The following is a 26,126-nucleotide window of genomic DNA, read 5'->3' as shown; positions in this document are numbered from 1 at the left end:
GGTAGTATTAAGCCATAACAAGAGTATCAAATGAGTCTGAAATTTAAGTAATTTTTGCTTCAGCTGGTAGCACTTTGCTTGTCTAACAGTCAGAAATTAAAAATGCTGCTGTGCTTAACGCAGCCTTACAATAAATCTGCAAATGTTATCATCTAACAGAAATCTGTATTAGTCCACCTGTCAACAGATATCTATGTTAGATTCTGAAAGAAAAGAGAATTAACTTTTTCCCCATTGTGCAGGACTTCCATGCCAGGTCACCTAAAGTGACTTTTACTCAACACACAGGTGGCTATTTACAAACCTAACTGACACAATGTAAGTACTTTTAATTTCCACTACAAGAGAAAATTTTAGACATCTCCACATTAAAAAGCAATCATTTCAACCAGGGGCAAAGCAACTTGCTTCAGAAAGTCACTATAAACAAACAATTGCAGATGTTTCCTTTATAGTCCAACTCTAGGAAACAATGAAACAGTTTAAATCAGCTGTTTTGGTTTCCTTTAATTTCTGTTCTGCAAAGTGATTTCAAGCTGCATGTAACATGCAGCCAATTCTCCACAAGAGGACCTGTTTTTGACATTTCACACATAATACTAGTATGTGTAAAGCTCTCTATAAATACTTATGTTTTTATTTAAATCTCTGCATAACCTTGATACTAAAGCTACTTGATAATAATTAAGAAAAGCCTCACACTAAATCAATTCACAACTTATCTGTTGGTTTCAACCAAGAAATAATTCTGACTATACATGAGTTCTCAGAAGTTCAATATTTTATATATTACATTCAAAATGCAATTCTCCTGTCTGTCAAACCATGAAGAAATAAGATTATAAACTATTTGTTTCTTAACAGAACTGGATAGCAATTGGGTGTTGAGGGCTGGCAGACTTCTATAAAACTTTAAGTGCCTTACTTGAAGTTTCTCAAATTATTATTGAGGCCAGTACACAAGTAAATAGTAGTTGCCCTAGCAACAGCAAAATACATGTATACATTTGACCACTATTGCTTGATGTGCAGAATTATGTCATTCACTTTCAATCAGACCTGCTTCCAGGTTTGAGAACAAAAGTTACACTACTGTTCTAGTCCTTGCTACAGCCCAGTTTGCACATAATGATAAGCCAAGCAATGACTTAGTGCAAACAAGTGGGTTCCTGGAGAGAGGTCAAACTTTTTTGTAATTATTATTTTTAATGATAATAGGTCATGTGTACTATTTATTACTGCATCAAATTACAAACACTTGAAGTTTCTAAACATTATCAATTATATCTGAATTACACATATGCCTATAGACTGGTTTGTGTGGTATTTTTCCACAATAGGAGATGCTGCACATTTTCTAGTTAAACTTTTGGAAAACTGATTTTCACATCTTTTTTTCGGCTCTTAAGACAACACCCTCATTTGCACCTGACACACATCCAAAGCATGGTTTAGTATCAACGAGCAAATATGGACCACCACTTTGCTTCTCTCCAACCATTTGGCTGCTGCACTGAATTAAACCATGGTTTATCTTAGCATGTTATCTGAATCTGGGCTCATGGTACAACTGTTCCAGACAACCACAAACTATAAATCGTAGGACAAACTTTGATTTCAGCTCAAGGTTTGTCTGGCGAGAGCTAAACCACAAGCTGTACCTTAACTCAGCCCGGAAGTAAAATGATTTGGGAAGAGAAAAGGAGCCATAATATCTTCTTCAGGAACCTGAATATTTGCTTGTTCAAACTAACCCATAGTTTGACTTAGCATTACATACAAACTGAGTCAGTGGCTGCATTTACACCATGGTTTAGTGCAACATGCAAAACAGGAAAGGGTTGAAGAAAGCTTCAGATTTGTCTAGCTGGAAATTGGGAAGTTTTCAGTTTCACTCTTTAGCTGCTGCTTGCTGGGTCACTAGAGCAACAAACTGTGGTTAATACTATTTTTAATATTAAATAAACCAACTTTTAAATGCAAAGCTAGTTGGTTGAAACTAATCACAGGTAAACCAGAATTCTACTTCTGAATGGCATGGCAATCAGAAAGCAAAAGCTTCCAGACTTCTCTTGGTTATTCAGAAGGGGAGAGCATGTGAGTCTGATGATTACTGTGGCTCATGCACATCACAGTAAACCACAGTTTGGTGCAGGGGTGGGGAACCTGTGACCTTGAGATTACTGCCCCAGCCAGCATGACCAATAGTCAGGGATGATGGACATTGTAATCCAGCAACCACAGGATCACAACCTTGGGTTTGGCATCAAAGGCAAATACAGTCACTGATTTGTAGATTCGGCCTCTTCTGAACTTTCTATGAAATTACAAAGCTGTGATTGCTGAATTAAGAGTTGTGGGCAGTTAGGTATGACCTTTCACCTTTTAAGAACTATGATAGATATCCTTGAGATTCTCATTACCAGAGCACACTGCTCATGACTCTATTACCCCTGAAAGAAAAATGATTATTTAACAAGTTCAGCACAATTGCACATCTGAGCCAACAAGCAGTCAAGCAATTTATTAACAGGTCTGTCAAAAGTTCATATATTAAAAATCAAGGCTTGAGCTTGAGATAGCTGTACAGGTTTAAGAAGAACATTGCATTATGAAGCCTAGGTCATAGCACAAGGTGCTAGTGCAGATATTACACTCACAATCTCTTAACTATGACTATAGCTTACAGGATTGCACAATGCACACATACCTCACATACAAACTGCCTCTCCCCGTGGCCTTAACTATTATTTAAGGATTAGGTCAACTCCAATATTAACCATGAACCAAGACTAGCTCTAACAAGGATTCTCTCTAACCAGGTTTTGAAACTAACTATTACTAACTAAGGGATGATAGTAAAGGATTGAATAAAATTACCTTGACACTGGCCCTAGAAGACAGAGCAATTTATTACAAGGCAGAGCTGAGATGTGTGTAAGAAAATAAGCCATCTTTGCCATTTAATTTTATGTAGTATAACTTACAACAAAAGCCATGCACTAGACATCCTAAAGTTAAACTTCCACTATATGCAAACCAATACATTTTAAAGTGTATGACAGTACTGGGTTGCAGCCAATGATAATCCTAGTCCACTGAAATTAATGGATTTGACTAAGGTCTATTAGTTTCAATGAGTCTACTGTGAGTAAAACTTATAGTAGTTTGATATAATCCTATGACACTAGAAATGTAAAAATGTGCTTTCTAAAGACAAACCAATAGTACCCCTTTAAAGAGTTTTCCACAGTGGCGTAGCGTGGGGGTGCAGGGGGGGCCGGCCGCACCGGGCGCAACATCTGGGGGTTAGGGGGCGCAAATCCACGGGTTAGGGGGCGCAAATCCATGGGTTAGGGGGCGCAAATTACTTGCCTTGCCCCGGGTGCTGACAACCCACGCTACGCCACTGGTTTTCCATACACAGACCAATGTCTAAAGAGGTACTTCAGATGCAGTCAAGGGCAAACACAGGTATGACCAAAGTAGCAGGTCCATATGTAAGCTAACACTCTGCTTTTGAAAGCCCTCAGATTTTAAAAGTAGATTGCCACGTGACAGGAAGGGCTGCCACTTGAGAAACAGAAGTCAAATGCCACCATGAGCACATAAAGAATAGTTGTGTGATTCTTTGAATCCCAGCTATTATGCTATGGTCATTTCAGATTTAACGGGAGAAAAGTATTGCTGCAATTAAAGAGGAAGAAGTCATGTAACTTGTTTCAAACAAACAAATCTGACATATGACAGCCATTCCCCATTTATTTTTCAGAGATAAAAAACATGTATGAACTTTGGGGGTTGGGATGGAGACACACAGCACAAGCACACTAAAAGGGGCAGATCAGGGATTTCAGCACTGCTGATAAATAGTGGTACAGCTAATACCTACGTAACTGTTTACTTTTTACAAAAACGGTTGTACTACTCCAACACACACAGTCTGTCTAGCCAATAAACCTCATTTCTTAGTACTGTAGTTGCAGTACAAAAGAAATGCTCTCTGCAAGCAAAGCTATGACTTCAGAGTTGCCTCTATAGTCGCAGTCACTCTTTTCTTCACTGGGGGATGGGTCTTGTTCACGTGCTCTGAATAACCTAATCATTGCTGCTAATACAGCAACAAATAAAGGGAAAACCTGCCCGTATGAGTTGCACAATATTTACAGGCCACAAGCCGTTATTTCCTTCCATTTAAGATACCATGTACTACGTCCTTATAATATGTTGCACAGATAGAACAAAAATTCCCAAGGGAACATGCTGATTAAACACCAGAAAACCATTTAAGACCTAGAATTTAATTTTCAACAACAATATACGACAAATGGATCATAAGGAACAACAACCGGCTCCAATAGACAAATACCAGTACCAAATATAAAATATATACCTGGCAAAAGAGGATAGTCTTTTTATGGCTGAAGACTCCTGTGAATAAATATGATTAGATTCCTTGATCAGATTCTGTGGCTCAATGACTTGAAAAGGACATGGGGGGGGGGGGCTGCTATACAGTAAACAAGAGCAAAATGATTCTTCCCTTCCAGTCCTCTGTTGAAAAATATCAAATAAAGCTCTAGCATACGTTAACATCAGCTACTGCACAAAATACAATTTGACCATTAAACATATTGATTTAGTCTGATGTAGCAATGCAGTACCATTCGACTTCTCCTCAGCATGACGACAGAATACACTAATTCATTTTAAGCTTTTTTTTCAAATGTAACCAATTAAACCAAACACTAAACAAATCTGTAAAATAAAGAAAACAATACTCTCAAATAAACAGGCCCCAACTCACATACCGTCAGGTTTTTTGGGATACATTTCCTTCATTAATCTCTCTTAGCAGCAGCAGCATCACTCACTCTGCATACTCCTCTGTCTGGTCTCTGTGCCCCCCCCCCAAAAAAATCCGTCACCTGGCAAGAACACGTCTTTTCAGGGCAAATCCCCCCCACCCCCCACTATGTCTCAGAGCTCTTTCAGCCACATCCCAGTGCACGCAAGAGGCAGCGGCAAAATCTGTGTTTGTAGCAATTGTGGTTGCAGAGGAGGACCGTAGGCTAAGGCAGCTAGATAAGCAAAATGCTGACTTCTATTATCTATTGCACCACATGCACAGACATACTGCATCAATGGCTTCGGTTCACAACAATCACAGTAAAGGCACATAAAATCTACAGAAAAGAAATGCATTACTCACTGGGTTTTATTCTTTTGCTTCCTCAGCATGTAATTCTTTATGCTTTACAATGCAGTAGGCATGCAATGAGATTTCCCCTTGCCCTTATTTCACTGATGCTGCTGTGTGAATAGGACTAGACACCCAGAAAGGGCGACAGGCAGAATCAGCCTGAACATTAAGAACAAATATTTAATGGAAGCCTGGTTATCCTGTTCTCTCTCTTTCACATCTCTGCCTCATGTATCCAGGCACGGGTGGTACTGGCTCCCTTGGGAGGCTGTAGCTAGCAGCTGAGGCACAAACTAAAACATGGCATGGATGTCAAGGAGCCGATGACAGAAAGAACAAATATTCCTGTAATATTATGGACAGAGACTTTGCTAATAAATATACATTCACGAGGCCACAGCAAGCAGCTACAGCAGAGGTCTTGTTATGGTTCTCCATAGGCAAGGAATCAGAAGCCAAAAGCCAATTCAAAACTCAAAGTTGCCAGCCACAGTTTGTTTTTTAATAAATGATACTGCAGCCACATCAAGATGCACAGTTACTCCTCCAACACCACAGAGCCCAGAGCCAGTTTCTTGGCAATAAAGTAGTAGATAAGGCTTCACTTGCTTTTTCCTACAGAGTGCCTCAACCACCTTTCATAATGTGGTTTTAACTATTTCCTAAATACTTAGCCCAGATAAATGCATCCAAGGCCCGAAGGCAAGTGGGTAACATTTGACATCCAAGAGAGATCATTTCATTTTACATCCATGAATCAATTAGCACACATGAACCTGCATTAAGGAGCTCCAGTACTCTACAACCTTACTCCACAGATCAGAATTCCAACTTGATCTGCATATGTATCAGTCCTGATTAAGGAAATTGCTGTTGTCACGCCCAGGACCTTTGATTAAGGAATAAAGATAGCATTTACACACACGTGATAATTCAGACAAGGAAGTGAAGGGGTGGGAACACAAACAGGGTCACTATGAGTTCAGAGACTGAACAATGGTGAAATCCTATTTTATATCAGACTGTTGTGGTTTGCAGATGGGATTCTCATAAGAGTAGGAGGAAAGTCTGATTACATTATTAAATAAAATAAGCCTGAAATATTTATTTAAGCTTCTGAACAAAATTTAGTTCAATATGTTTCAGGAACACAATTTAGAACGGCTGCTTGAAGCAGATGCAAAATAGCTCTGTTGAATTAATAGTATACAAAGCTTTGCTAAAAGGAAAATATAGTTATCACATCTTATTTTCAAATGGAACCAAAGCAAAAAGCCATCACTAAAGTTTACTCTAAAAATCAGAGTAAGTTAAAAGCATTTAAGGAAACAACTACTACTTTCATGTATACCAAAGTTTGTGGCAACAAAAAATGTAAACAGGCAGGCTCACACTCAAAAAATAAGGCCAGAAATCAAGGTTCTGCTCACAAATCATGATAAAACACCTATTTTTTTAATAACCTAATATAAAATATGTGGAGTCGTAAGGCAGAGGGGAGGGACAATTTGTCCAACTGCTCTCTATTCAACTCATTCCAGAAAGTCCATATTTTTGTACAATTGTAGAAAATTAGTCTGCACAAACAGATTGCTAATTTAAGTGGCAGCATATTTTGAGTGAACAAAGAATTAAAATTTCTCACATCCCTGAAAATAATTTTCCAGCATAGAAGTTTAAATATGGCTCACTATAAACACCAGACAGAAGAATGTGTGAGAATTTTAAAATCAATTAAACCAATGTTTATAAAAGATTTTTAAAGTTTCAACTTTATTTACATTGAGAAATTTATCAATATAAATATAGCAGATTCATACATCGCTCATATAAAACTTTATTTTACAGTTGACTGTATAATGACACTTAAAATGCTGCTAATGACGTTGACTGAAACCAGATAATTTATATACAAGCATTGCTCACACTTGAGCATAGTCCAAGTGTGCAGTACAGGCCCAGTTGTTTGAACAGTTAATAATTAATCCCAGCCAATACCATTTATTGGTTGGTAACCATCTTTAATGCTTAGTAATACAGACAGCTCTCTCAACACCATGTTTCCAGTAAGGTTCCAAACCTATAGAATACAGATAATATCTGCCTTCTCAACACAAATCCTAAGAAGTCACTCACCAACTGCATCCTACTAGGCTTTTCAAACAATTCAAGTGTGATTCAACCTGACCACTAACACAGCAGTAGCGTGCGCATTCTACATACCAGTGAAGAACTAGGTCAACCGAGTCTATACAGATCCATAATTTATAAATGTGCCTGTCAAATCAAGACCTCTATGAGTACTAAGCTAACTGTCTTTATTATTCATTTATTCAGAGTATTTATAAGCCGCTTTTCAGATCACAGCCTCACACAACAATGTACACAAAAGTACCTGCTGCCCTAATAAAAGTACCCATTTGAATAGTTATTCAATGAGGGAATTGAAGGGCTATATCCAAACTATGAAGCTTTAGGCTTTGGTCTAGGGGCCTTTTTAAAAGCCACTTTTCGTAATCATTAATATATGCAGAAATGTGTTTGTTTTCAACAGCTAGTACTATTTCATTTACCATAGCTGGAAGAGACTGGGACATGTAAAGAAGCCCCAGAGAAATTTCATTTATTTCTGAGCTAAGTGGTCACAGGTTTCCAGGCATTACTACTACTATACCATACTACTACTATACCCACAGTACACCATCTGCACTGCAAGGACATAGTTCTGTTTCCCTGGCTATCCAAACGCCAGTTTATTTGTTATCCTAAGACTCCATAAGGTGTGCCATGCATAAAGGGTATTTAAACAAAGGCTGAATGGAAAGTCTGGGGCATTTTAGTACAATATACTGACTATTAAAATCTTGGTTTATACACAAATTCACTGCAATCTTCTATCTCAGGATATATTAGCATGACCCTCAATGTTTAAAAGCATGCCAACCCTGTCTCTGTAACATTGTCATCCTCAGCCTTCAGTTTTCTGCTCAAATGCTAACTACCTATAAGCAAAAAGAAAATCGGATTTTACTAAGTGAACTAGCAGCCTCTTATTTCGGAGGGCAAATTCAAGGACTGATAATCTACTTTTTTATTATATGTTGAAATAGTCTTATCAGAAATGAGCACCATCAAGTTGCATGCTGACATGCTAAAAGGGTTGTGTGAATCAATCCTAGGTCTACCCTCATCAAGCAGAATGCATAATAGCAATGGTCAGTGAGGACACAGATTGAATCGGATCACCAAGCATTTCTATGACACCAATTTCTAGTTTCACTCTATTAAGGTCATTGAAAACTGAGCAATCTTGCCACAATGCTTTGAAGATTTTCCTGTAACTAAATACCAGGGAATAAATCTTCCTTGTTCTCAGTTTATAAGAGACAACTAGAGTTTATTCAAGTAAATTCCAGGATGTGATTCTTTCAATACCCCAAACCTGTATGTGATTCTTTCCTTTCTAGCTTTGATTCACTACAGAGCAGGAACGGCATAACTACTTCTGTATACATATAAGGGGCTCTGAATATGTAATGCTTCAATGGCAGCCCTCCCCTCACACATAAGCTGTAGCCTGCTTTTGAAACTCAAGGGAATTAGGGGTTCTGCTGTTCAAATGCTGCTTTAGGCATGCCTAAGGACCTGGGCACATAAGGTATCTGTATGTTTTAATTTTGTTAGATGGTCCATAAAAACTGCTCTGTTATAGCAACAGTAGATCTAGGACTAATTGCTTGCTTTCCAGAATTCTCCGTTATTATTATCGTTGATTCCACAGAAGAGGGTTATAAACATATCTTGTAGCAGGAATAACCTCCAGGAGGAGGGAGGGAAGCTTCATAGAAGTTGAGCTCCACACACAAATACCCCTTTTAGTCCAGTTTACTAACACAAACACGTGGGCAGGCAGACTAATAAAAAATGTTAAGGAGATAGATTTTATTGAACCAACCTCAGCAGATGAATGAATAAAGGGATATACAGACTTTTGAATACAAAAACTTTATTTCCTGACATTATATATCCCTGACATTTTATATCCCATCTTTCTTCCACCATGGAACCCAAGACAGTGTGCATTTGGTTCCATGGTACTGACCAGACCTGCTTAGCTTCTGCAAAGTGGTGGTCTCGTGTACATTCAGATAATATCCTGGGATCTTACAGACATGGCTTATTTACCTGCCAAGGAAGACTTCAGTTACACAGTGGTTGGTTCAATAAAATATATAACTCTGCCTCAAATTGTGGCTTGCAGATGGCCTCTAATTGTGCCATTTTGTTTTTGTTTTTATGGGTAAACGCCTAAAGTAGCTCAAGGTTTTTAGAAACTACCACCCACTCCTGAACAGCAGGCCCTCCTCAACAATGCTGTATCACAAATGTTTTACAATTTCTACTGATGTCATTTAGCAACAGGGTCTGCTCTTTTTAGAAGCATAAGTCCTAATCTCCCTCAGGCTCAAGGAATTAGTCATGTGCTTATTTGCATACAGACTAAATGTTTACAAACTTTGGGATGCTACGTGCAATTTTCTTTCTACTTTAAAATATAGATATCATGCAACAATGTGACATGAAGACACCCCGAAATATGAACATTGAACATTATCTTTAGTAGTGTCTTCTGCAGTTTACACAAATTAGTTGCAACTGTTTCCATGAGTTGACTATAGTTTGATAAAATTGGTTGGATCCAGTTCATGAAACTAAGGTTTTACTGAAATCCATGAGACAAGTTGGACAGGCTTTAAGTCCCACTGATTTCAGTGGGAATGAAATGCAACTAACTTAGTCTGGATTCAACAAACTAACTGCAGTATTTCAGCCCCAGAAGACTAATACTATACTGACCTCACTATACATCTGACACTTTCAGCATCTATTTGCATAATACCACCCACACTTGGAAAAGTAAGGTACCCAAGGTACCCATATTAATGCATATTAATGCATTAATATGCATTAATGCATACATCTGAAACTCTGACCCAACTTATTCTCATAAAATACTACTTTAATACTTTCACAACTTTAGAAGTAGAAGGATTAGTGCATAAAGAACTCTAAGTTTAAATGCTGCTCAGCTACTAAACAATTTTATGTAACAGGCAATAAATTTATCCTTTTCACCTATGCTGAAAGTATTACCACTTATTAATGTGATAATGAGTGAAATAAATTAAATACCTTCACAGTACATCACAAGCATTCTGAAGGACACAAACATGCTTTTCATAACAAAAATATTTTCAATGATAAGATGGTATTTTATAATGTAATGCAAACACACTCAAAAGAATGGACCACCACATTCAAGTACTTACGGTCTTCTCCTGGACATGGCATGCCTGGCTTTTCTGGAACACTGGGGAAAACTGCAATAAAACATAAAGTATATATTTATGTCTTAATGAATTACATTTTTAGCCATTCACTGTTTTATCCAAAAACAATAATCATATATTACTTCCACAACTGAAGAATACAAAGGCAGGGCAGTGTCTTAAAAATATATGGTTTAGGACAAAGCTGCAGACAACAGGGTTTCAAATGGCACAGATGATGATCCAGTTAGGACAGAAGGCAAAAAAAAAAAAAAAAAAAGGACTGTGGTGACCTAGGAAATGTTTGCAGAAGCAATAGGTGCTAAGAAGTGATTTATAGGATGAAGAGTACTAGATAAAGAGAGTGTTTTTTGAGGAATACTTTAAAATAAAGAAGTACAAATGTAGAAGAGGGGAAAACTGAAACATGAGACGGATGAGCTTGCACATCAAAACGACATCAAGGCTGGCAGACACAGGCAACAGGGGATATTGGAGCCAATTCATATGAATTTCATAGTTTTTTATACACCACTGAGAGATATTTTAATATATTAAGCAGTATGGAAATTAAATAATCAAATACAGTGGTGCCCCGCAAGACGAATGCCTCGCAAGACGAAAAACTTGCTAGACGAAAGAGTTTTCCATTTTTTGAGGTGCTTCGCAAGATGAATTTCCTTATGGGCTTGCTTCGCAAGACGAAAACGTCTAGCAAGTTTGTTTCCTTTTTCTTAAAACCGTTAATACCCAGGGTGCATTGCTTGAAGAGGTGCAGTTGCGACTTGACTTCGAGAAGCAACTCATAGCACGCGGTTTGGTAGCCTTTTTTCAGGTTTTTTAGGACTTTGGTGATTTTTGAAGCTTTTCCAAAACTTCTTTTGCATCCATTTGGTAAGTTAAACTTTTAAAACTTTTTTGGGGGGTTTTGGATTTTGGGTTGGGGTGTTTGAAATTCAAGGACTTGGTTCTGGGTTTGAATTTCTGTGTGGTGGGTGGCTGGGTGCTTTTGAATTTTTTGGATGTGAAGCACAGATTTTTATTTATTTTTTTGTGAGTTTCTGAAGGTAGGAGCTGTGCTGCCATGGGACCCAAGAAGACTGCTGCTGCAGAGGCCGGCGAGAAGAAGAAGGAGAAGGTGACGCTGGAAATGAAGAAGGAGATCATCCGGAAGCACGATGGTGGAATGCGTGTGACGGACCTCGCCAGGGAGTACGGGAGGAATCCATCGACCATCGGGACCATCCTGAAGATGAGGGAGAAGATCCTTGCGACTGATGCAGCCAAGGGAGTCACCAGGATCGTGAAGAACCGCCCAGCTGTTCTGGAGGAGGTGGAGAAGTTGCTGCTCATCTGGTTAGAAGAGAAGCAGTGTGCAGGGGACACAGTGACTGAGGCCGTCATTTGTGAGAAGGCCAAGGCCTTGCACGCAGACCTCGTCCGGGAACAGCCAGGAACCTCAGGCGAGCCAGAAGTCTTCAAGGCAAGCAGAGGTTGGTTTGACCGGTTCAAGGCAAGATCTGGAATCCACAGCGTGGTCAGGCATGGAGAGGCTGCCAGTTCTGTTGTTCCTGCGGCTGAAGACTTTGCAGCGGAGTTCTGGGAGGTTGTGAAGACGGAGGGCTATGTTCCACAGCAGGTCTTCAACTGCGACGAGACCGGGCTGTTTTGGAAGAGGATGCCCAAAAGGACTTTCATCACACAGGAGGAGGCCAAGTTGCCTGGCCACAAGCCCATGAAGGACCGTCTGACCCTGCTCTTCTGTGCCAACGCAAGCGGCGACCTGAAGATCAAGCCCCTGCTGGTGTACCACTCGGAGAACCCACGGGCCTTCAAGAAACACAAGGTCGACAAGGAGCAGCTGAGTGTCATGTGGCGATCCAACAGTAAGGCTTGGGTCACACGTGTGCTGTTTGTGGACTGGGTCAATCTTGCTTTTGGCCCTGCTGTCAAACAGTACCTGCTGGACAACGACCTGCCGCTGAAGGCTTTGCTTCTGATGGACAATGCTCCTGCTCATCCTAAAGGCCTTGAGTTGGACTTGTTGGAGGAGTTCAGCTTCATCAACATCATGTTCCTGCCGCCTAACACCACGCCACTACTCCAGCCGATGGATCAGCAGCTCATCGCCAATTTCAAAAAACTCTACACCAAGGAGCTTTTCAGGCGATGCTTCAAGGTGACTGATTGCACCACCATCACCCTGCGGGAATTCTGGAAGGACCACTTCAACATCGTCACCTGCTTGAAGATGATCACCACGGCCTGGACCGGGATCAGCCAGAGAAATTTGAATTGCGCTTGGCGCAGCCTGTGGCCGGACTGTGTGGCACCAAGTGACTCTGATGCACCAGAGTCAACAGTGGTGCAGGACATTGTTGCCTTGGGGAGGACCATGGGCCTGGAGGTCACAGAGGAGGACGTCAGCGAGCTGGTGGAGGAGCACGACCACGAGCTGACCACCCAGGAGCTGGTCGAACTGCAGGCGGAGGCTGCGCAGGAGCAGGCCTCGCTGGAAGAGGAGGAAGCAACTGAGGAACGGCTGTCCTCCAAAGAACTGAGGGACATTTGCCTGAAGTGGAAAGATGTGCAGGCTTTTGCACAGCGGCACCGCCCTGACAAGCACATGGCACATGACCTTGGGAACACTTTTGATACGAGGGTCATGTCGCCTTTCAGGGAGGTGCTGAAAAGGCAGATGAAGCAGCAGACCATGGACAGGTTCTTCAGCAAGAAGCCAAGAGTGGAAGAGGAACCTTCTTCGAGTGGTCCCCCAGAGTCTTAGAAAATGTACTGTACACTTTGTTGATTTTTAAATGTTTTTCTGTCATGTTTAGAAACTTAATTTATGGTTCCTTCAATTTTTGAAATGCTCTTTACAGTATGTGTGACTTTAAAGAGCAGTTAATAAACTCTTTTTGTACCAAATTTGGCTTTGTTTGGACTTTTTTTGACCATAGGAACGCATTAATTGATTTTCAATGCATTCCTATGGGATTTCGTGCTTCACAAGACGAAAAATTCGCTAGACAAAAAAACTCGCAGAACGAATTAATTTCGTCTTGCGAGGCACCACTGTAATCAAATCAAATATTTCTGCTGGACCCAATGCTAAGCGGCCAACGAAAACAGATCTTACAACTATACCAGCTATGTTTAGACAGGGTTATTTCAAGATGGAGAGCATTACATGCACATATTGGATTTTTAAAAATTTTGTACAGAAAGGCAGGTACATGCTTGGAGAGTGGTGAGAGATAAGATCATATATGGGAATAGAAAGATGCTGTGAGGGGATAGGCTCATATCCAGGACTAAAAAGATTTAAGTAGCAAAACTTGCATTACATAATCTTTCCAAAAGGAGACAGAAAAGAAGAGCACAGCCAGACTTTTTGTCGAAAGCTTCAAATAGTAAAACTGACTGCTAAGAGGATACCATACAAAAAGGTATGTAAAATTGCTGTTTAAAGTTTGTTTGTTTGTTTGTTTATTGATTGTTTCAGGCAGCACCATCACTTACCATGAATGATGAGCCCTTCATCTCTATGCTGACAGTACAAACGGAATGCTTCTTCCAGTTCCATCTGAGATGATATGGTACATGGATCACCTACCGAAAGAAAATGAGAATGAGAACAAGGAGGAATAAGCAACCAAATTTACATGGCTCTACAATTCATGGTTTTGTTTGAAATGTCAGGAGTGTAGGTTGGAATTTTTGACGCCAAACATAGATTAATTCAGTATCTCAGCAAAACCAAGCAGTGACAACAAGTTCTTGATTTTGCTGAGAGAAGTTGATCCCTCTACGAAGGCAAGATTCAGAGAGGCCCATGCAAAGTACTTGCACATGCACTTGGCGGGTGTAGTCAAATGGTTTTTTTAAGAGTAGCTTCTCACACCTGAAATTCTCCAGATAATCTCCATCCCTTTTGGAAAGGGATGGGTCTACTTATGCATCTGGAATATCAGGTATAGTGCTTTGGTATTCTTGCCATAGGCATCTTAGTTGCACAAAGTTTCCAGAAATCCACTTGCCATGGTGGTGCTCCTCCCAAATCTGGCAATAAGGATAAGGCTCAGAAGAGCTTCAACTCCTCCAAATATATGGATTATTAGAACAAATTACAAGGTGTGGAGATGCAGAAGTTGAGCAAGTCACTCTGAAGGCTAGGACCAATTATCTGTGCTAAATGGAATCCTTGCTAGTTCCAGACTGAAAACAGAAGGGGAGAAGTCAGCTTTATCTGAAGGGAGAGAGACCCTCCTAAGTTCATAGTTCACAACGTTAGAAATGAAAGTGTTTGCTTAGTCTAAATTGTAACAGCAATAAAAGACTACAGAAAAAATGCATGCGGTTGGGGGGCGGGGAATCCCACAGGGCAAAGCTGCATACTCTTCTCCCTTTGACATTATCCAGCTCCATCTAGCACTTTAAAACCTAAGAACAGAGCAAGCATTTTGAAATATATATAAATAATATAATGTAAATAAAAAAGGCTGCATTACAAGGGGCAGGAGAACCTTTGTAAAGCAAATCCTCCATGTGTACAAACTCTTCCTATGCATGTCTACTCAGAAGATAGTTCAGTAGAGCTTATTCACAGATAAGTGTGCATAGGATTCGTCTTCTCTGGTGATCGATCATTCAAAGTCGAGTAAGATTGTCTTCCATGAAAACAGTCTTAACAGTGAGTGTATAAGTGACTCTGGAGGCCAATTCTGGATCCACACGTCCTTCCACAGTGGGGACATAGGTTTATGGGTGGGAGTTGATCACAGTGAGGGTTTGCCAAAGGTGCCTTCCTCTTAGCTCGTTTCTCCTTTTCACCCTGAGTTCATGCTTCTTCAAAGTCCGTAAAACCTTGGTAAAAGCTGTTCTCCAATTGGAGCCCTCGCAGGCCAGTGTTTCCCAGTTATTAGTGCTTATACCACATTTTTTAAAAGATTTGCCTTGAGAGCATCTTTAAACCTCTTGTTGACCACTGGTATTTCGCTTTCCATTCTTAAGTTGGGAATAGAGTAGTTGCTTTGGAAGACAATAATCAGACAACCAAACAACTTGACCAGTCCAATGAAGTTGATGTTGAAGAATCATTGCTTCGACACTTGTGATCTTTGTGTCTTCCAGTACACTGACATTAGTTCGCCTTTCTTCCCAAGTGACGCATAAAATTTTTCGGAGACACCACTGACAGAATCTTTCAAAGAGTTGGTGAGGAATCAATGCTTGTAGTTGGGAATAGGTGGAAGGAAGTGCTATAATTTGAATACATCAGGTCCATCCTCCCCCAAGACATTTACTCAATTTGTATTGCAATTCTTAAAATGCAGATAATATGATTACAATATTATGATGGGACTGGATTACACAGTGGGCTAAATACAAAATTATGGCTGACTACCAAGATTAGTCAGAATGGTAACATTCAGGTGCCCATACTATGTAACAAGTCTGGAGGTAGGTTCAGGTAATTCCTGGATTTTCAAGAACAGGATCATCTATTATGTATTCCTTCAGCCTAACAAGCATAGGCACAACCTAAAACCAGTATAGCACCTTACAGAGGCTAATCTAATTGTATCTGATCCCCTCCCGCACACCATTTTAAGATTATAACTGAATACAGGGATTCAATACAATCAACAATTGAATAGTAACTAAAGATAACGTACACCAATCTTTCATTTTAAGTGAACCAAGGCCCTTTGCTTCAGAACTGCATGCTAAAACCAAGCATTCCCCTGCCATTTCAGCAAGCAGGTCCAAGGAAAACTGCTTTGTGCTAATGGAGCAAGCCTCTGAAGACACCCTCACATCACCCAACAGCAAATCAATGGTTACAGCATTCCCCTTTGAACCTCTGACAGGTTTCAGTCACCTGATGCCATTAGAGCAAGCAGGTCTTTTGACTGGTGGGCAATCCCACCCACCTATCAAAGTTGGCCTGTGGAGAGTAGAGGGATCCTGCCCACCAATATAAATACCTGGCCTCAAGTGTTTGAGTTCTAACACACAACAGGAATACATTAAAATGCCTGTAACTGGTAATCAGGAAAAAGAAAAACAGCTTTGCTCCATTAACTTAAGGTTTTGCTTCATTTTGACAAAGAATCATTATCACAGGACACCCTAGGAAGCCACAGGCTCTTCCAGAAGCGCCATCTTGTGCCCAATATTTTTGGGGGGAGGAGTGCACGCCGCGCATGTGTGACACCGTATCATTGGAAGAAGGCCTAGTATGGAGCGGCTTCCTCTCTTGCACTTAGGATGAGCCAGCCACTGAACCATGCTGCACTCTGCCTCCTCCACCCACTCAATGTTGAATGGGACTGGCTCCCTGCCAGCAGATATTGAGGGGACCAAAGGCACTTCCACCCCTAGGAGCTGGGCTCTTCAGTTGGCATCATTGGAAGAAAATATTTTTTAAGTTCTCCCTAAGAGTTCTCAAACTGTACAGAATTCTTATTCAATAAATTAGTATCCATGAAGTGTAGATCAAGGCTGGGGAACCTCAGGCTGAGGATGAAATGCTGCCCTCAGGCCTGTCTATGTGGTCCTTTGGACTCTGCCCAGGTCACGTGCCTCAATGGCTCTGCTTGGTCCCCTCCTTGAGTGCTTTAGCTTGACTAAAACGTGTCCTTTAGGTGTAATAATGCTTCTTTCTGACCTGGAATGACATGTAGTTCTTGACATCCTTGAACAAACTGATAAAAATGACAGTAGTTAAGAACTGTTCAGCTGAAGATGTACATTCATTTTTCAATATGGTTGCTTTACTTTTAACCTCTTGAACCTTGTCTTACTAGACAGCTTCTACAATAATTTTAAAAGGTTAACTGAAATCCAAGTGCATAACACTGCAAAGTATTTTCCTATCGTCACATAGATATTCCTTCCTCCAAGGAGATCAGGATATGCAGAGATAGCAAGAGTGGCAGCATTCACATGTGGCAGGAAAGAATGGTAAACAGCTTACCATGAATGAGGAGATCACTCCTGCTTTGCTCCTTCTGTAGCAGAAGCAACAAACCATCATTCTTGGTGAAGCATTACACTCGGCTCCAGCACTGAGCTAGTTTGGAAAGCAGCGAACCACAATGTGAAGCCAAACCTTGTTCTTGGTTTACCAATCATTGTTTGTTGGAAGTGAAACATACTGCAATCTCCAGTTCAGATGTAATGCCAAGCCAGGGACTGTGACTTGTTGCTCCCACTGGGGAAGGAGCAGAAGGGAACCAACCTCCACGTTCATTGTAAACTGAATTTTTTATCTAACAAAATTTAATTTACCCATTGATTGTAATAAAATCCTCTAAGCGGTTTACAATAAATGTTCAGATTACTGGAAAACAGCTAAAATGAATGATAAAAAGATGAAAACATGCCAACATCTATGTGTCTGGATTGGCTAACAAAAATGTTTTAATCAGGCACCAAAAAGTACAGTGAAGGCGCCTGCCTGGTGTCAGCAGGCAGGGAATTCCGAAGTGCAGATGTTGCCACGTTAAAAAGTAAATTCCTCACAACTTCAGAATGAGCATTTGGTGGCACCTGTAACAGTGTCAGTCCCACAGATCAAAGAAATTGAGTTGGCACATATGGGAAAGGCAACTCCACAAGTAAACTGGTCCCAAGGTGTTAGGGGTTTTAAATACCAATAGTAACACCTTGAATTCGGCTGGGTAACAAAAAGGCAACCAGTGCAGGTATCTGAGCAGAAGTGTTATGTGCTGACGAGGTCTTACTCCTGTCAGCAACTTGTGCTGCAGCATTCCACACTAACTGCTCTTTCTGGTCAAGCACATGGGAAGCCCTATACAGAGCACACTGCACATATGTGAAATGAACCACTGTGACTTGCTCAAGGCATCCTAATGACCACCTAACATGTCCTTGCCTGAAATGTGCCAAAATATACAAAATATGCAATACGAACAATAAGGGAATACTCTATCAGATTTTCCTGTAGCAAGTTGAACACTGCTACATGAATATCAAGTGATATACCCTTGATATTAGAGACCCATAAGCAAAAGCCTTAAGAAATATTCTGATTTTACTGTTGAGGAAAATTTCTCCCTTTCAGATAGTCAAGGAAAGATCTCTGATTTCAGATAGCAATTATACAGGGCTCTGCAGTGCAGTAATCTTTTGTTAAGTATATTGAAGATCATGGCACAGTTACCCCACACATGTCACATTGTACCACACACCTGACTTTTCCCAGACTTGTTTTTTTCTAATTCTAATTTTCTAATTCCAACAAACTTAAAAAGAAGAGAGCCAGTCAAGAAAGCTCAGGAACCTGAGATCCACATTAAAGGGCCAGAGCAGCTAAGTTCAGAGCAACGAAGTGGGTCTGTAGACAAGCCCATCTCACACTTGAGAATCATGAGTATTACAGCAACACTTGTTTCACAGTGAGGGGAATAGTACACGATATGTACATGGGTGGGTTCTCTCCCTCAGTAAACAGTAATAAGTAGAGACTTCATGTTGAATCCTTAACTGGGCCATGAGAGCTTCCTTTCTTAGCTTAAGTGACACATATGCTCACCATAAAAACTGCTTTCAACTCAGCAAGCTTATTGTTGGCACAACTTTCATGCAGCCCTTGCCAGTGGTCTTTCAGTTTTAAAAATGGGGGTAAAATCACCTGATGGAACTTCTGCATGCTTAAAAAGCAAGAGAGGTTGACAAGCCCCCTTCACAGTGACTCTCCACTTGAATACATCTGGAAAACAGGCTCACTCCATTTAATGGATGCCTCAGCATTTTAAAGCTTTTTCAAGTTTACTGGGAGCAGGAAACAAAAAACATCAGGAGAATGATACCATGCTTTTAAAGCATGACATCTTCCAATATTCTTTAAATGTACTCAACGACAGAAAAATAGGAGCACACACAAAAACTAAACTCAAAAGCAAGTATGGGAATGATTCACCTTGCATTAAGACAAAGTGCTATGTTCATGCTTTTAATGGCATGTCACTTGGGATACCTCTCTTATCAATCCACCATAAATCAATTCAGTAGCAGTAGTCACACTTGCAGAACTTGATGCAGCTGCCTGAAGATTTAAGTTTTGAATAATACACTAGTAGTCTGGAGAATATTTACAGATCTGCAGGAAAGGCCCTAGAACTGCTACAGTTCTCAACTCACGTGTCCTATGCAAACAAATTACACTCAATTAGAAAATACAGTGGTGCCTCGCAAGACGAAATTAATCTGTTCCGTGAGGTTCTTCGTATAGCGGTTTTTTCGTCTTGCGAAGCAAGCCCATTGACAGCTTAGCGGATTAGCGCTATTAGCGGTTTAGCGGCTTTTAGCGATCAGCTGTTAAGCGGCTTATCAGCGGGTCAGCTGATAAGCGGCTTAGCGGCTTAGGAAAAGGGGGAAAAGGGGGGGAAAACCCCGCAGGAACTCGCAAGACATTTTCGTCTTGCGAAGCAAGCCCATAGGGAAATTCGTTTTGCGAAGCACCCCCAAAACGGAAAACCCTTTCGTCTAGCGGGTTTTCCGTCTTGCGAGGCGTTCGTCTTGCGGGGCACCACTGTATCAAGTTTCTGCATGGTCTCGCTGAAGCATCATCTTGAAAGCAAGTACAAATGAAGTGCACACAACTGAGTCATTATTGTACCCACAGAACTTGGAAGAGGTATGTTCCTCTCAGTATCTGAAGTCTAGCTAGCAGAGCTTGTCTACATGAGGTGAGACAAGATTTCAGAGACCCCTGTTTTCAGTGTCCACTTGCCTTTGTATAAATGGATTCTAGAATTTCTGCCAAACAAGAAGTGTCTATGAAATGATGTGAGCGGGATATAAAAAGATCTAGAGAAGTTTTGTCTATTAAGCAATTCACAATATTAGGAAACACATACTGCATAATGTATAATCACTGATCTCTTTCTAGTTTGTGTGGGTATTGCTAAACAATTAAAGAACAGAAACCTGATCAATACCAAATAATCTGGTAGAATGCATTTAAAATAAAAATGAACACTGCATTAGTTAAATGTGGCATATTAAGGTAGTCAATGGGTATGGTCCTTCTCCACACAAGCACACCTCCTTAAAAGGAATCCCCGTAGAGCAGTGGTGATGAGCTGTGGCCCTTCATGGGTTGTTGGACTCTCAACACCCATCTGCTCCAGTCAGCATGAACAAAGGTGAGGGATAATATAATGGGAGCTCTAATCCAGCAACATCTAGAAGGCAAATTTCCCAACCATGCCGCAGGGCAGAACAAATCCTACCTCTAGTGCAATCACACTGCATCAGGCATTGAAAAGAAAGGGGCTTACATTTCCAGCAAAGGTATGAGAGGCAACCATAGGCCTCCTCTGCCCCATAATAACCTGATGTCTACAGATACTGGGAGTGATGGGGAGAAATTATGCTTGGCTGTATGCAAATCTTTCTGCGCACAGTACCTATGTCAGGAAGAAGCACACCCACATTCATAAAGGAAGGTTATGCTTCACACATCAGAATTAGAGAGTATATAACATTTTCAGAATGGATTGGAGCAAGCTGCAATACATGCCTGATTATCTGGGCTTTATTAACATATGTATCCCTTGATATCTCTTAAGTGAAAATTTGAAAACCGACAATGATTCAAAATTAAAAGTTACCTATTTAGTATCTCCATCATACCCAGTTAATTAACTGTGCTGTAAAATGCATCAGAGAAATATTTGCAGAAGCATATTTACATGAGTCTGAAATACCTTCATTATCAATCCACTTAAGGGTAATTGGTTGTTCCTGTTGTAATTTGCACATCTCTCTTACTTCATCACAAAGTTCACCATAGTTGATGGATGCACCCAGATTTGTTATGAGGATATCCCTGAAAGAGATGAATTCAGATTCAATAGCTACATGTGTTCACTTTAAACCACAATACATTTGCAAAGATTGAGGCAATCTATCAGCAGCCTTAAAGATTTTGCATTTCAGAATCTCACAGTTTTACTGACCCAACATCTGCTAATTATATACTACTCATTCATTAAAAAAATATCAGAACAGTTCACAACTATACATAAAATAATAAAAACCATATAAAAAAGTTACAACCAGAAATCAGGTAACTATCAGGGAAAGCTGTACGGTGGGCCCACCACTTACACACCTGACTCAAAACCAAATAAATAAATGTGAGTGGAACCCACAGCAAAGAGAGCTTTTAAAGCCCTCTGCCTTGCTTACTGTGCTCTGGGAAAGTCACGCAAGGGCCCTAGGACACTCTGAGCCCTTGTGCCTCCTTCCCAGAGGCCAGTAAGTAAGGTGAAGGACAAGGCTCATTCTGGACAAATAGGGATGGTTCAGGGGGTTCCTGGCTTTACATGATTTTGCCTCTGTAAGTACACCCCGAGAACCAAACCCTCATGTAAGTAATGGGCTCACTGTATTCTTAATTGCCTGGGGTGCTGGGCTATTTTGGGGAGGGGGTTGTAGCTGTGGTTTTTTAAAATCTTTTAGATTTTGTTGTAATTTATGTGGAAATTGTTCAGTCTGGGGTTTTTTTTAATATTTAATTTATTGTTCAGGACTACTTCTGTTGCAACATTTTTTATGTTGTAAGCTGCCTTGAGCATGGTTTGAACTGTGGAAAGGCAGCATACAAATAAAATTACGTATATATGCATGAATGCATAGGTGTGACAAAATAGAAAAGTTTTCAGTAGGTGTTTAAAAGTTGAAACAAAATATGCCTGATGAATCTCTATGACGGAGCATTCCACTGGAATGGTGCAATGACACTAAAGGTTCAGTTCCTTGTAGCTGTCAAATGAGCCTCATCAACTGATTTCACATAAGATATAATGGTGTGGAAGAATAAGCATGTACTTTAAAAAATACCTTCATCACATTCCTCAACATTTTTAGTCAGCAGGGCATAATTTAGAAGAATTCTATGAACTGTATGTAAGCAAAGCAAGGAATGCTTGCCATAAAGGAAGATTATGCATGATCACTTATGCTATGTTAAGCACTGTCACACCCAGGATATACAAACATCTACCCTCCCAAGCTTCCATGGAAACACACTAACAATCATGAATGGTACGACTCCCTAATGCTTTTATTGCTAGCCTATTTGTTTAATCATAATATCAAAGGTGTACTGTACCATGAACAGACACTTTGAATTATTTAGTACTTTCCTGAATAATTCTTGACACTAATTTTGCAGTTTTGATAACTGTGACTTAAAGCAGTTTGACATGTCTGATCACACAGAAATAAGAATCCACCACACAAACACACACACTTGCACTCTGCCATGCTACATTTTATACCATGATTTCATAAAGCAATACTTATACAAACCTTCATAAATGATCAATAAACCCAAGCTGAGTAAATAGGGATCCCTACATTGCAATGTTAGCTTTACCCTTTCCAGTGAGGGTAACAACAAACTATAGAGGGATGCGGGTGGTGTTATGGTCTAAAACCATCAAGCATCTTGGGCTTGCCAATTGCAAGGTTGCTCTGTCCCAGCTCCTGCCAACCTAGCAGTTCGAAAGCATTCCAGTGCAAGTAGATAAATAGGTACTACTGTGGCAGGAAGGTAAATGGCGTTTCCGTGCACTCTGGCTTCCGTCGCAGTGTTCCATTGCACCAGAAGTGGTTTAGTCATGCTGGCCACATGACCCCGAAAGCTGTCTGAGGACAAATGCTGGCTCCCTTGGGTGAAAGCAGAGATGAGTGCTGCACCCTAAAGTTGAATTCGACCGGACTTAACTGTCCAGGGGTCCTTTACCTTTACCACAAACAAGGCATAAAATCTTGCTATTTGATGCTTTACAATGTCCCCATTTTACAGAGGATAAACTTAAAAGTTGTTCAGAGTTAACACAGAAACACATCACTATTTTAAATAATGAAAATTAAAGGTTACATCCAATGTTAGATCTAATGGAGATGAAAATTAACCAAATTAGGTTAATTCTAATAGAAGCACTCTAAGTAAATCTTAGCTGGATACAACCCTATGTCATTCCTCACATAGTGAAACTTGAGTGCTACTTGAAATTATAGCTAAAATATGCCATGAAGAATGTCCCCAAAACGCTATACAGGCTGCATTTGTCAACAACCCACTAAAACCTTATTGCACTGCACAACCAAGAGCCTGATTGACAATTCATTTAACCTTAATCACTCTGGTTTAAGCCAATGAACAGGCTGTTCCTAATGAAATTTTCACATGCAAGTCTTAAAGTACAATCCTATTCAGAAGTATGTTTCACCAAGTTCAGTGGGACTTACTCCCAAGTTAGTGACATGTGCATAGGATTATAGTCCTAAATGATCAAAACAAACAAATCCAGCACTGTCCAGAATGTATACTGAGTTTTAAACATGCTGTTTTATTTCTATCACATATCTAGAGCTGTCTGTCATACAAGGGACGAACAAGAGGGCCAAATGCAGGGATGTGGGTTTTCGAGAAAATTTTGAACTGAAACATTTCCATAAGCAAAAAATAATTTGCATCAGAAAATGTTTTAATGCCTTAGAGTGACCTGATTTAGCATGTTTATTTTACTTGTTTTTAGAAAACAAAACTTGTGACACTGTGAAGCTTGCCTAATACTGTTAATTGTAATTTGCATCCATTCATCCTTACCAATGAACTTATCAAAGGGAAATTTTCCAATGAAAATATAAAGCAGTGGTGGTGGTGGGGAATCAGTTTTTGGATATCTCCCACCTCACACTACTGCTCAAGTTCTTTTGAAGTCAGCATTTGTATAAGATTTCCTATGATATATTCGTAACTGCATACAAAATGGTATAACCACTGGCTACCAGAGGGCAAAGTGCAACATGGCATTACTCTGCAGCACCATTACATCACAGTCACAGAGAGTTCTGCCAGAACAACTGTTTTGGTTGTGACTGCCAATGCTATTAAAGCTAATGGGGCTAAATCTTAAATCCAATGGTTGAATTGTGAGTGGAGATACAAGGTACTAGTTGCTAGGTTCTTTAGAAAAGCACAAGAGTGTGCCACAGCCAGGGTCCAAGGAAGTGAGAAACTAGTTCCAAGAGCATTTCAATGGGCTTTTCACAAAAAAGCAGCCACTGCCTCTGCTCAGCATCACACAAGGGAGTCTGAAAACCAGTTTCTGATATAACTCTGAGGTGGGAGAGAATTGTTCAAAGCCAAAGTCAAAACATTCAACTGGGTTAGCATAAGCTGCTTGTGAAACACATGCAATGCTATAGATCCTAAAACATGTTTATACCCAGCAGCTCAACTCGTAGTGTACACTAGTTTACTGCAATTTCCTATGTACAGGCCCACCAATAAGGAGTATAGTGGGTACTGCTGTATTGGGTCCAGGGCAAGAAGGGAGCCCCAACAATGGAAAATATAGTTGTGCCTTGTAGGGAAACAGATATATTGCAAAATATGCAAGCACTATTTTTTCTGAGTAATTAGTGTCCTACCATCTTTCAGTGTGAGTAGTCTGACAAGACAGTGTGAGTATTATGACTGACAAGTGCTACAGAGAAATACACATTAACATCAGAGAAAACAAAGATTGCCCCAAAATGAACCAGGAAGGCCCTCCTCCAAACACTGGAGAAGAGACTTCCTGGTGCATTTTGAAAGTGCTTTTTGATCTTCTCTGGTGCATGTGTGACTTTAGAATTTTTTTCTGGATTCAGATGACAGACTTCCTGATTAATTCTGAAGCCCTTTCTAAAATCTTTCCTTGGAAAGAAGTGATTGTTGCCTAGAGAAAACAACTGAAAACTTCACTTTTTTAGTATTTAGTCCACTGTGAGTGGCCAGTAACATGTCTGCCCAAAAGTTAGAAGCAAAGACATGAATTCATGTCTTTCCAACATGCTTCATTTCATGCAAAACACAAACACCCCCCCAGCATATTAAACTAAATAAAGTGCTAATGCAAACAAACCCATATCACAGGGGGGAACAGCAGTTTAGAATGTGTAATGCAGTGTTATACGGTGTCTTTGGTTTTTTAAAATTGAAATGGAGTTACTGATAACTTGACTGTAGCAGCAACATGAGGGTGGGGGAGGTCTTATTAACTCCTTTCCACCACAAGGCAGAGCTACTGTTGGGTTGCTGCTACTCGTACAAAAACTTAAATGAGTATATTTATGCCCAACACTGAAAATGTTTTTGTTCAAAAATATAGAAGGGTGACTGACCTTTACTGATAACATTGCTGTAGTTATTATGAAGTATAAATAAAATTCCTACAACAAATGCTCTTAGAATACATTGCTTGGTTCTTAACAATTTAACTTATCCAAGCATGGGCATCTTAACCTTGATTGCTGAAAATCTTTTGACACCCCACCACCTACAAACCCCAATATGAAACACTATACCTGTTCTGGTACTGAATTGTAGTATTATCAGCCTTAAATGAAAGACCCATCGCTTTGTTCAGAAGAGTTTTGCACCAAGCCACCATGCAAACAGCATTAGCATTTCCTCCCAAATCTTACAATGCCAATGCAACAGACTACTGAAATTGATAAAAACATACGTAAATTTCATTCATTATAAGTAAAAAAAT

At 40.1% G+C, this 26,126-nt stretch overlaps 2 protein-coding genes across 4 annotated transcripts in view; one reads left to right on the top strand and one right to left on the bottom strand.

Moving 5' to 3' along the window:
- PRKCZ (protein kinase C zeta) overlaps positions 1 to 26,126 on the bottom strand; it is a 106,278-nt gene that overhangs the window by 76,493 nt on the left and 3,659 nt on the right. For 2 of the 3 annotated variants that reach the window (XM_081871041.1, XM_081871042.1), the window contains exons 3-5: positions 21,276 to 21,397; positions 14,056 to 14,145; positions 10,534 to 10,584 (exon numbers count right to left, since the gene is read on the bottom strand). In XM_081871041.1, coding sequence (XP_081727167.1) covers positions 10,534 to 10,584; positions 14,056 to 14,145; positions 21,276 to 21,397 — 263 coding nt within the window. Of the gene's footprint in view, positions 1 to 4,811; positions 4,952 to 10,533; positions 10,585 to 14,055; positions 14,146 to 21,275; positions 21,398 to 26,126 lie in introns of those variants that run through there. The other variant, XM_081871043.1, reaches the window with a different exon arrangement.
- Positions 11,405 to 13,152, top strand: LOC309347149 (tigger transposable element-derived protein 1-like; the record flags this gene model as incomplete). The annotated part of the gene is made up of 3 exons (XM_081871490.1): positions 11,405 to 11,519; positions 11,569 to 12,182; positions 13,139 to 13,152. Exons 2-3 carry the CDS (start codon positions 11,618 to 11,620, stop codon positions 13,150 to 13,152), a joined length of 579 nt encoding a protein of 192 aa, XP_081727616.1. The 5' UTR covers positions 11,405 to 11,519; positions 11,569 to 11,617.

Source organism: Podarcis erhardii (assembly GCF_964252035.2).
Source record: "Podarcis erhardii genome assembly, chromosome: 7".
Taxonomy (NCBI): domain Eukaryota; kingdom Metazoa; phylum Chordata; class Lepidosauria; order Squamata; family Lacertidae; genus Podarcis; species Podarcis erhardii.
The sequence above is the reverse complement of the archived record's forward strand: the minus strand, read 5'-3'. Positions and strand labels throughout refer to the sequence as shown.